General features: G+C 35.5%; 1 protein-coding gene across 6 annotated transcripts in view; it reads left to right on the top strand.

Moving 5' to 3' along the window:
* CUNH1orf116 (chromosome unknown C1orf116 homolog) overlaps window positions 1–11,982 on the top strand; it is a 38,358-nt gene extending 26,376 nt beyond the window's left edge. For all 6 annotated transcript variants that reach the window (XM_039320086.1, XM_039320087.1, XM_039320089.1 and 3 more), the window contains 3 exons: window positions 7,476–7,630; window positions 8,726–8,900; window positions 9,698–11,982. In XM_039320086.1, coding sequence (XP_039176020.1) covers window positions 7,476–7,630; window positions 8,726–8,900; window positions 9,698–11,154 — 1,787 coding nt within the window. In that variant the 3' untranslated portion in view covers window positions 11,155–11,982. The remainder of the gene's footprint in view (window positions 1–7,475; window positions 7,631–8,725; window positions 8,901–9,697) is intronic.
* The last annotated feature ends 853 nt before the right edge of the window (window positions 11,983–12,835 follow it).

The following is a 12,835-nucleotide window of genomic DNA, read 5'->3' as shown; positions in this document are numbered from 1 at the left end:
CATTATTCATTTTTATCAGAATCCCACGCATAAAAGCTTTACCTGCATCCCATACCATTGATATTGATGTTCCCTTATGCATATTTAAAGCAAAATAATCCTTTAAACACTCCTTTAATTTTTGAACATTCCTTTCTTGTCTAAATAAGTTCTCATTCACCCTCCAGGATCTCCTCTCCTCTTTTTCATGAACTAGTTCCATCCAGACTGGACTATGATCCGTCAATGACCTAGGAAAGATTTTTACATTCTTTTTCCCTGTTATATAAATCAGTTGTAATCAGGAAAAAGTCAATTCTTGAAAAAGATTGATGTCTATCTGAAAAAAAGGTAAAGTCTCTCTCCTCTTGGTTACGTTCACGCCAGTAATCCCTCAGCTCCCAGTCCTCTTTCAGATCAAAAAAAGCTTTGGGTAATTTAGCCTGTTTAAAAAAAATGAAAGAACTTTTTTGTCCCTTTGTGTATCTAAAACACCATTCCAATCACCCATTAATATCACAGATCTATAGTCCAACGAAATTATTTTCTGATGTAACAGTCTGTAAAATTGTTCCTGTTGTTGGTTTGGTGCATACAGTATTTTCTTACCATATAAACCCAGTTCAATCATAACATATCTTCCTTGAAGATCTGATTCTACCAGACGAATTAGTAGATTTTGCTTAACATAAATAACCACACCCCCTTTTTTCCCAGGGGCAGGAGATACAAAGTGAGATCCCAAACGAGCATTGACTAAATATTTTTGATCTTTAAGTTGAATGTGGTTTCCTGCAAACAAATAATGTCATTATTATGTTGCTTTAAATAGTAAAAGATTTTCTTTCTTTTCTGGGGGGAGTTAAGGCCGTTAACATTCCAGGTCAGGAACTTTGCCATCTCCCTTAACCAAAAGCCTGGAGAAGACTGCCTGAAGCTCTGCCATTGAGGAATGTGTTGCAGAACTCTTGGGTCTTGCTCCTCCCACCGGCATTGAGACACTTTCATGAGAAGATTCTTTAACTTCTTTCTTCTGTTGTTCCTTTTCCTTACGTCTATATGCTGCACGAGTCATTCTTTGCTCTTTGACCTCTGTTTGGCCCAGCCATTCCACCTGTGATTTTCCAGCAACCATCAAACCTAATCCTTCAGACTGCTGTTCTACCTCCTTGCCGCCCAGAGCTTTCTGAATCATAGATGAAAATGAGCCTGCTCCCAGGACCGTATTATAGAACTCTTTGGCTTTAACAACTGTATTAAGTCTGTAACGTGTCCCCACATGGCTCAAAACAATACCCATCGGGATCTCCCATCTGAATGGCATCAATCTTGTTTTAAGCTCATTAGCTAGAAAAGCAAAGTCTTTTCTATTTCTTAAAATTTTAGATGGGATTTCCTTTAAAATGATAACATCTTGGGCAGCAATCTGGAATCTCTTGTTATAAAAAGCTTGTATAATTTCATTACACAGAGATCTCTTTGCAAAGTAGATCACCACATCTCTTGGCAGGTTCTTTTGTTTCGCAATCCAGGAATTAACTCTGTAAATTTTTTCCACTTCTCTACGTAATACATCTTTATCCCTATTCAGAACAACAGCTAGATCATTAATCACCATCTCCATCAGATCTTGATTCATGTCTTCTTTGAGACCCCTAATTCTCTAAGCATATTGCATTTGCCTATACTGAGACATAAGAATATCCTCTTGTGAAATTTCCATCTTTTTTTCCATATCTTGGAATTTGTCCTCAAGGAGGTCTACTTTTTCTGCAACCTCTTCCACTCTGGAATCCAACTTCACAACCACAGAAGCCAATCCTGATAAAGCTGTAACTATGTCTTGCCTCAAAATAATATTATTCTCCACTAAAAGCTCCTTCATTTCCTCTTTAGTTTCAGATTTATTCTGTTCAAGAAGATCCTTCATTTCCTCTTTGCTTTCAGACTTGCTCTGTTCAAGAAGTTGCTTCATTTCCTCCCTGATTTGAGATACAGCATTTCCCATTATATCTTTAATGTCTTGTGCAGATAAGCCTGGCAAGGGAGGAGAAGGTGGAGGTGTAACCTTAGGTTGCAGCACTGGTAGTATAGCTTTAAGTTGTTGTTGTACGGTTGTAATTGCAGGAGAGGAAACCACCTTAGAAACTATAGAAGCTGGTTGTCTCTTTGAAGCCATTTTAAAAAATCTTATTCTCTCTTTCTTTCTTCTTAAAAAAAAGAAAAATAAAAAGAAATAAAACTCTACACTCTAAGTAAAATCCTTTAAACAGTTCTGTCCGCTTTAAAAGTCACTCACCAGAAAACTTTAAGCGCGGAGATGGTAGCGGCGTTTCACTTTGTTTCCGAAGAAACAAAGACAGCTGGGAGGCGGAGAAAGCACGAACTCCGAGGGAACACTCTTTCTACCCCCCCAAAAAGAAATCCAGGGGGGTTAAGAGGTTCTACCTCTATTCGTGTGGTCTCTACCCCTTCCCTTCGCCCGGGAAGGGGATTTCAAGCCGCGGGCCAGCTGGTGTGCGTTGTGCTCCGCAGATCTAACGCCGTCCCAGGAGGACGGCTACAGAGTAGCCGCCATCATCGTCGCTGACCACCGGAAGCTCCAGATAGAATATTATAGAAAACTTTGGAAGAGATGAAATTATTAGGAAGCAGAAAATGAAAGTACATGTTTTTCTTTCAAGGACGTGACAACATATGCCTTTAGGAACAAAATCTATTAATTTCTTCATGTTCTGTTGCCTAATTGTCAGTCCAAACTAATCCACCAAAATAAAAGAAAATATACTGTTATGACACAGTGATTAGGTACTGTGATGGAAGATTAAATTATTATTATTGTTGGTCACACAGTCAGCCAGATATTTAGACTGGCATTGGTATTTTTATCCACCTATTGAATTCTTCCCAAGGACCTGGGATACACAGATATTGATATTTGACAGTATTAAAGGTATTGTTGAAGGGTGTAAGCTGTTCCAACTAAAACTATCTTTTACAATTGACTGATGGTGATTTTCTCAATGTTGATTGTGCTCCAGATGTTTTGGGATTACACCTAAGATGGCTATTACTATTGGTATTATTTTTACTTTCTTCTGCACAGTTGTTCTACTTCTATTTGCAGGACTTTATATGTTATGATTTTTTTCCAGTTTGTTCTATTCTGCTGTCCCCAGATATTGCCACGTCCACTATCCAGACTGTTTTGTTTTTTTTTGTCTTTCTTATTGACAATTGTTAAATCTGGTGTTTTATCTGGCAGGTGTCTTGCAAATTTGAATTCTAAAGTCCAGAGCACTATGGTTTCTTATAATCCATGATTTTCTCTATTTAATGATCCCATTAGTTCTTGGCTGCAGGCAAGTGGCATTTTTTGCAGTTCTTCTAACTCACCATTGTAGCTGATTTGTTTTGTTGTTGTCTATAGTCAATTTGTGTGATTAGCAGCAGCTAACCAGGTGCTTCACTGTTTTTTTTTTCAGCTTTTTTACAGAGGTAGCCCTTGTTGTCTATTGCTGTCTTCTCAATTCTGGCTTTATATGCCTTTGTTTTTAAGACTTGATCTTCCTGCATCAGACTGGAAGACGGTGCAGAGAGTGGTGAGGATGGCAGAAAAGATTATTGTCAGTTCACTCACTTCTACCAGAACATAGCATAGAAGCATTGCTTGAGCAGGGTTCACAGTATTGTCTGGAGCACTACACATCCTCTTCATGACCTATTTTCCTTGTTACCTTCAGGGAGGAGGTTTCATGGTATCTGAAGCAGAACATCCAGATTCAGTCACAGTTTTGTTTCATACAGTATCAACCTTGTGAACTCTCAAGTGTCCTCTTTCCGCTATATATTCAAGATGGACAGTGATTAATATTTATATGTATTTATATGTAAGGGTGTGGGTATATACATATGTATGTATATAGCATGTTTATATGTATGTTATGTATGTGTACACTTTTGAGAGCAGGGAACCAAATTTCATTTTTAATGTGCGCCAGTGTGCCCTCAGTAAAAAATGACAATAAAGTTTATCTCTTATCTTATCTTGTGCAACCAGAATTAACCTCTGTGCCTCTTTTTTCAACTTTCCTGCTCTTAGCCATTGCCAGATCTTGTTATTATCTGCTTTACCTGCTATTTTTTTTAATATACTGGCCCTATAATATTTCATTACTATTATTATTATTAGTAGTAGTAGTAGTAGTAGTGCTAGTACTAGTAGTATGGTTTACCACACAGTCAGATGTTTAGATTGGATTTGGCATTTTTATCAACCAATTGAGTCCTTCCCAAAGACCTGGAATAGGAAGATAGTTGTGATTTGATTAGAATTATTATTCTCTGTTTATAATAATATGAAGTCATAGTTGCCAGTTCTTTACGGGGTGTTGCCCTTCATACTCATCAAGTTCTTTCCAAGAACCCAGGATGTTGTAATGCATCAGTGTCATATATGCACATTAATATTATTGTCCTGCTTTTAGATTTGTAAATCAAAGTGGCGAACATACCTAATACTCCTGCCTCTTATTTTCCTTAACCACCACAAGTCTATGAGGGGTTAAATTTCTATTCAAGAACAAAATTTATCAAGTGATCTGAGATAAATTATAAGCTCTCACCCAGATTTACTTGTAGGATTACTGAGGACACCATGTATATACTGCCTAAACCTAGAATTTCTGGATATGGCCACATTCTAGTCTTGCAGGCATAGTTTAGAATTTCCTGTTTGCAATCTAGACTTCAATTTGTTTCACTCCTCACTAATCCCCTGGCTTTTTTTGCATTGTGTGTAGAATAAAAGATACTTCTTTCCTCAAAAAAATACCATTTACAGTAGAAAGATGGAGCTATCTAGATGAGCCTAATTTAAAAGGTTTCCATGTTAAAAGTGGTTGCATTGAGTGTATATCTGTCTCTTTAAGGCATTCTCCTTTCTCTAAGGAATGTCAAGTATGTGTGAGGTAAACACACACCCTGGCCTCTTCCTTAAGTAAATAGGTTCATTACCTATGACTGCTTACAAGTTTGAATTATTTAATGCTAATCTTCATTTCTTCAGTATTGTTAGACAATGGTTATTATAACTATTATTTAATAAAGCAAGACAACATTTTGAGAGGCCACTCTCATGTTTCTTGTCTATGGTTTTATATGAGGATAAATGTGGTTTGTTTTCACAAAGCAAAATAAAATGTGCTTCTCTAATGCATTTTTCTATTTAAAATGACCTTCAATTGTCTTGGAGAAGTAAAAAAATAAGATTTTCACTTACTGATTAAGCAGGTGGTAGCACCTGACTGACCTAGACTCAGAGGCTAAGCAGAGTCAAATCTGATTAGTACTTGGTTGGGAGACCACCAACATACACCAGAGCTGTGACCTGAATTGGGAAATATTTTGGAAGAATTGCTACCATGGTTTTTCCAAGAAAACTGCCTCGGCATGCTCATAAAATTCCCTGGGTTGAGCTCTCTTTGGAAACTTTATAGCAATTAAACCGGGTCAGAGTCTATAACAGTATTTATTAACCTGCTGCCCTTTGGATTTAATCTTCAGCCAACTTGGTTAACTGTTCATAAAAAGATAAAGTCATGCTGTGTTGGAAATTTTGGGAAATAGCACCAGGTTTGGAATAGCTAATAGACAGTTTGGAATATTGGTCCTGGTTGATAGTTTTTGAATAATTAGATAATTAGATCTTCTGTTGTGACTGAGTTTAATATGCACCCCCCCCCCATAGCTGTTGCAGATGCAGATGCTAATTATAGCCAGCAATGTGTTAAAAAATAATACTTGCTCCAGAGATTGCTGGTAAGGCAGTTCATGTGTATCTTCCTCAGCAGTCTGAAGGAAGTTATTTCTTTTATGTCGGACTCGTTTTTGAAATGAAACTGTTCCAGACATTGAAACTGCATAAGGGAGGTATAATAACCTTTAATATGGTATTTCCAAATATTGCTAGAATCAGAGGGTATGTTGGGAAAAAAAGAGGAACCAGATAGAATGCAAGAAAAATGAGCTACCGCATTCTGTGATTTAATAATGTCTCAATTTAATATAAATCAATCCAGGTGATTTATAATTTAGCAATGACACTAACAGAGTTGTCAAACACGTATTTTTTTGTGGAGCAGTATTCAAACTTAAGAAATAAATTGCTTAAAATTTACCGGTGTGGAAATATATAACATATCTGGTAAACTGCTTTCATCAAAGAAATAGGCTTACAGTTAATTGGATGCATGTTACCATGACTTAGATTATTTTGCAGGTACCTTCAGTATTTGAGAATGGAGGTATGAAGTGAGTGGATGACTTCTGCCTTTTAGGATTGATTATGAACAATAAAGAAATAAAAAAATGAAGAAATACACTGCAGACCAGTACTTGGTGGTAATGAAACCTTGGAAAAATATTCAAAAAAAATCCTGACTATTTGCTAACTTCTTTGTTCCCTTTAAGATACCTTAGAACATGGGTGTCAGACTCGCAACATCACATGTCATATCGCGATGTATCACAACTTTTTTTCTATTGCCTGCAATGAGGTGGGCACGGTTTCACCACCCTTGCCTTAGAAGATGAATAATTACCTTAGAAAAGGAAGATAAATTCATTTTTATATAAGTAAAATAATAAATCTCTACTTCATTTCCTTTTGTTTCAGCATTACTATTTTGGCATTTCCCCTTTACAGTCTGAAGTTGAAATGGCCTCACAGGTGGAGTAGTTAAATCATGCAAGCCATCATTTTCCCTATGATACTTTATGGAAATAAAAGTTGGACTTTGAAAGGCAGGATAGAACAAGCACTAATGACTTTGAACTTTGTTGTTGGATGACTCCTAAGAATTTCATGGATAGTTAAGAAAACAATCAAATGGTTCATAGAATAAATCAATTCAGAGTTTTCACTTGAGGCAAAAATGAAAAGGCAGCTCAAATTGTCATTATTTTGAATACATAATGTGAAAGCCTAACTCTGTTAAGAAATCTTTAATGTTGGGTAAGGTATAGAAACTGAAGAAGATGAATAGCAACAAGATGGGTGGATTTGATTACAGTGGTGGTTGGAAAATATGAACAACCACGTTAGAGACAGATCAATCTAAAGAATGTTTAGTAATTTTATGATGCATAATCACCTTCAATACACCATGTAAATCAGGATTGTAGGAGTAAGTACTTTCAGGGTAAGGATGTGCTCATTAATTGTATAATCATAATGAAGATACCCATAATTTCAGAGACTTTCAGAGGTGTGAATTTGGACACTTTTGTATGCATATTCATGAGTCACTGCTACAAAAAAAAAACAAAACCCAGGCATTTCATAAATGTATTCAGTAAGTATATTTTTTTTTAAAAAAAGGTTGTACAAAAAATGAAGATGTAAAAAAAATAAAACATTTATTATTTCTTAACCTTGTCCTGAATATGTTTTGAAATTGCAGAATATGTATGATTTTCTTTTCTTTTTATCCTAGAGCTCCTGAATCATACGGATTGCTCTCTTATCTACCTTGATATGCCTAAAAAAGATTTATGGGTAGGGATAGCTGAACCAGATCCCATACCAACTGTTGACAGTGCAGGCAGCTGTGACAGTGTGATCAGCAACAACTCCAGTTCCTTGGAAATGGTAACACTATTTATTTACATATTGATTTATTTTGAAAGTTGTGTGATATCGCTTTAATGGCAGTGGATAATTTGTAAAGTATAGTAAACATATCACTAATGTGTATTATGAAATAATATTAGCTTATTATATATAGGCTGATAATATTAATGTTTGTAAAGTGCTCAGAGTCTCCTCAAAACAAGATGGGTGACAAACAAATTTAATACTAAATAAATATCAAAATGATATTTTTAAGTTGACATTTCTTGGATATTTTAAGCATGCATTAAGAACTGGAATCACCAATAATGCCCCATCAATAGATTCATATTCTTAAAAATATTAAAATGATATCTGCTTAAAGATGATTCATGAAAAACATGTATCTAGGTGTATTAAACTCCTGAAAGAATATATTTGAAAGGATGGATATCAAATTTTCTGTTTTGGAGATATTAAAAATTTGAGAGTTTATTGACCCATATGATATAGTCATGTGATTATTAGATATCTTTTTAAAATAATGTGTTAACGTACATAAATAGATTTCTAGAAAATCTTTAAATCCTTAAATGTTAAGAATATTAATAAGGTAGTGAACAGTATACCAAAACTTTGGAATCTGAGTATTTAACAAGAATTATGGTTGACCAGATCATGAGGCAGAGCAGTAGGTAAAAGAATCATACTGAGAAATTAGAAAAATAATATTGTCCTAGCTGTTGAGGAATGATTGTCAGAAATATGTGATCTATTGTACCTGTTGGTGCATTTTTACAACCCTGTATTAAAATTAAAATTCATAAGCAGTTTATATATGTGGTTTTTATTTTTTATTGTTGACTATTAGATCTAATTTGAATTTCAAGTAAGGAACTGAGCCTATTTGGATCAAACCACAACTGACATTTAGTGGTTGCAGAAAACAAACAAACAAACAAAAAACAAATGTTTGCTCTGTTTTAGAGGTTTTATTGACCTTGGTTAGAAAGATTGGTTGTTTCCCAGGAATTGCATAGGTAAGTTTGAATGGAAGACAAGAAATAGAGATGAAATTCTTGTTCTTAAGAGCAAGTTTTTAGAACTTTTTCGTTCTTTGTTTTTGTCTCAAAGAGTGACGGTGGCTTTGATTATCTAACAGTTGAAGAAAAAGAATGCCTTATGTTTCTTGAAGAAACTTTGCATTCTTTAGACACCGAAGCAGACAGTGGACTTTCTACTGATGAGGCAGAAGCTGTTGAACCTTCCAAACTTCCAAGGACATGGCCTACAAGAGATGTCCCCAAAGGTGAGTTTATGAACTGTTCTGTAAGTGATTTGCAGTGGGAATACTTCAGCTGAACAGTAATTCTTGATTGAGTTTTGAAGAAACAAAACATAGATTAAATTTCTGTTTGTATAAGGTCACAAAATAGTTGAAGTTATTCTGCCATCCAAACTATCTGAAAAGGCTTTAATGTAGTACATATTGTCCCATGTAATGTCTTTATGTTTGATAACTTTAAAATATAATGCTTTGAGATGAAATTATATGCTGATTTAACATGCAGAAAATTAAATTTCAGGAAATAGATGTCTTCACATAATCAAAATAAGGGAGGTTACACTCTTTAGCTTTTTATTAAAAATGTCTAATCTGTTGAGTCCCAGATCTAGTTCTCATTTTTGAAATATGGTGTTAATATACTCCTGGAAAATTTTCAATAGGTTTTTTTATACACTTTACTTTGAACACATCTTCCTTCATAAAAGGTTGTATTCTATGACTGAACAATATAAGCACTTGAATTTTCTATAGAAAACCAGCATTTATATAGCTTTTGTCAGCTACAACTACTGGAGAAAATGTTCAAACTCTTGAAGAATATGTTCAAACTCATTGATCTCTTATTTATGTTTTATTATTTCATCCAAACTTTATCAAGTTAATGTAATGATTGCGCAAAATCTAAATGAATATTTGGTCCTATTCCTCCTTGACTTATATTTCCTTTATTGAAAACTTTCTTTCTTCTTGTTTCTTGTTGAAAAAATATTATTATTCTTTATCTTATCTTTCCCCCACCACTATGTTTTATCTTGCAGAATTGGATCCTGACTATCTTGGAAAGCATAAACAAATTGATCCAAAAGGCAACACTTCTCTTTCTGGTTCAATACCTGCTGCCATCTTAAGTCCAGGCCACCATAGCCTTCCAAAAAATATCATGGCAAAAAATACTGCCCAGACTTCCAAGATTTTTGTCACCGAAGCACTAGAAACTAATGCTGATGATGTAAAAACTCTTCCTTCCTTACATCCTACTTTATGGGGCTCTCCTAAGCATGGGACATTGGACATACTGAAAGAGCTGCCTGAGATAGGTACTCAGGGAAGAATCTCTGAGTTGGAATCAGTAGTAATTCCACCTCCTGAACCATTCCAAGACCAGAGGAAGAGCCATCTCATAATACAGCACGAACAGATATTTACTGATTCTTGGAGACATGCTGAAAATAGGGCAACACCTCATTCTGAAAGTAAGAGGAACCAAGGTGTAACAGAAGAGTATGAGGCAAGAACAGTCCAGCAAAAATTCCCACCAGAGATGATGGAGACAGCAACTGGAAAGGAATCCTTTTTGAAATCTGTCTCTCCTAAATGTAACAAGAAAAGTTCTGAGCAAATTGTTAATCATCAAGAAATTGATCATAAACATATACTGGAAGAATCTCAGTTAGATTCTAGTTTCAAGCAAGGTCCTCCTACTGCCCCAAAGCCCAGAAAATTGCCCCCAAATATTATTCTCAAAACCAGCAAAAGCAATGTTGCATCGCTTAATATAGACCCGACCCATAAGATAAAAGTATCATTACCATCCAGTGGGAGGCCTAGAGCTGCAACTGGTGACTTTTCTATGGATAAAACTTATGCCCTCCAAAAAGAACAAGGGAGGGCAAGGAGGGAGGCTCTTGAGAAACTGGGACTTCCTTTGGATAATGAAAAAAATCCAGATGACCAAGTGATCAAAACTTCTATTTACTCAAAATCAAGAGAAATGTCCTACACTAGCAGTAGGGAGAATGTAAACATGGATGACATTGCTCTTAATAAGAAATCTGTCCAGCAGTCTGACCAGATGGATGTCAAAGATGTCCAACCAACTGACATTAGCATCCCAAGGGTCAAACAGGCAAATTTCAAATCTAACACACTGGAACGATCTGGTGTGGGTCTGAGTAGTTGCATTGCTTCTGGAAGCGAGGGACAGAACTTTAAGAATAACAAAAGATCTTTTCTCACTAAGATCACTCCAAATTTTCTTAGGAATAACCGGATGCGTCCAGCATCTCTTGGCACAGGGAAAGACTTTGTTGATCTGAAGGAAAACAAACAACATAATGTTGAGTGGGACAAAAATCATGAGAGAAGTTCTTACCCATTTCAGCACCCCTCCAAGCTTCCTAGGCCAGCATGTGTTAGTGTAAAAATCACTCCTAAAGGAGCCACAGAAGAGCACAGAAAGGAAGCTTTAAAAAAGCTTGGCCTATTGAAGGAGTAAACTGAATAGCTAACTTAATGCAAAAATTGTATGTTCAGTTTTATTTAATATACTCTTCTCTTTTTTACATTCAAATGGAGAAATTGAAACTTACATTATACTGTACTGATTAAGATTTTGTATAACATGTGAACATTTGATGGGTGGATTAACATTGATAAAAATTATTCAATTCTGTCATTTATCATACAGTTCACTTCCCATCAACAAAGAAATTTTCCATTCCACCTGTATGCATTTGTGTATATAATATGCAAAGATTTGATTATTGTGATGTGTAAATATATGGTTGTATGTGGTAGATATGTTTGGTCAAAAGGGGCAATCTAAAATGTTGGTGTTATTGCATGGGGCAAACCATGAACTTTTGAAATATTGTACAGACTTTTATCATGGCAATAGCAGTATGACTAGAAATCTTTAATCAATATTGAGTTGCAATAGTAGTATGTTGGTTCCTTTTTAAATGACTGGGCCCAACGTAACCTTGCTCACTGAAACCAGCAGTACTAGTATGGCTAGTATATGTGGATTCAGTGTCTGTTAAATGAATGAATGAATAAATAAATAAATAAATAAAACATTGGATATAAATATGAAAAACGAAGTATTTAACCATTTATAAATTGGCTTCACATTCTAGATTAACAATTAATAAAATACAGATGCTAGAAATAAAGTTGATCTGACCCACTTTAGTTTGCCACACCTATTTTATGTGAATTGATTATCACTGTATTCAAATTTAAAATCACGCAGCTATTTAGAATGGAATGTATGGGTGCATGCTTCTAAAAGATTGAGTAATAAACTTTTATATGGCAAAAAGTTGGGCTTCTATCTGCTTAGTATAACCATGTTCTTGTAAGAATGAAATACAAATACATCAGGGGGTATAAGCTACAAAAATCTCAGTAGTACAAAGCTTTGCAACTTAGTCCTTCCTTTTCCTATGAAAATTGTGGCACAATGTCTATGGAGATTCTCAGTCATCCACGTCATGGTTGTCTCAAAGGTGCTTTTTCAAGAGGCAACTGGACCTTCTTGTTTTTCTTTTTCTTTGATTGCTTCTCATCCAAGAAGCTTTTGTTCATCCAGTCAGAGCTTAAGAAGCTTCTTGATGAGAAGCAAAATTTCATCAAAGAAAAACAAAAAAGTCCAGTTGCCTCTTGAAAATGCACCTTTGAGACAAAATGGTGTCAGGTATATTAAAAGACTGAGTGTCTATGAAGAGTCTCAGTCATCCAAATCATAGTTGTCCCAAAGGTAAATATTAGGTATGCTACAACAGAACTGCTGAACAGAACCTCATTCAGGAGCAATAGCAGCACCACAATTCTGAAATCTAAGATTTTGATATACTGTAGAGTAGAAGTAAAATCATAAGTCTGCAGTTTAGAGTTATGGGTCCCTTATGATTCCTATTAGGTAAACAACAACCAATCCAGTTGTGGTTGAATTTGCTTTATTCTTGTGTGTGTGTGTGTTTCTTTTAATACTTACTAAAATAATTACTTTGTTGGTTGCTTAGGACAGTGTTCCTCAACCTTTCCGGCTTTGCAGACCAGTGTGGGGGGAGAGGGAATGGCTTTGTCCGAGCAGTGGGCATGCCTGCCACTTGCACAAATAAAGCTTCAGGCGCACGATCAGCCACTGCTTCCAGTTCCACATGGGCCATGGC

Source organism: Crotalus tigris, unplaced genomic scaffold (genome assembly GCF_016545835.1).
Source record: "Crotalus tigris isolate CLP2741 ecotype Arizona unplaced genomic scaffold, ASM1654583v1 scf7180000023618.1514416, whole genome shotgun sequence".
NCBI lineage: Eukaryota > Metazoa > Chordata > Lepidosauria > Squamata > Viperidae > Crotalus > Crotalus tigris.
Note: the sequence above shows the minus strand (reverse complement) of the source record. Positions and strands in the feature narration are given on the sequence as shown.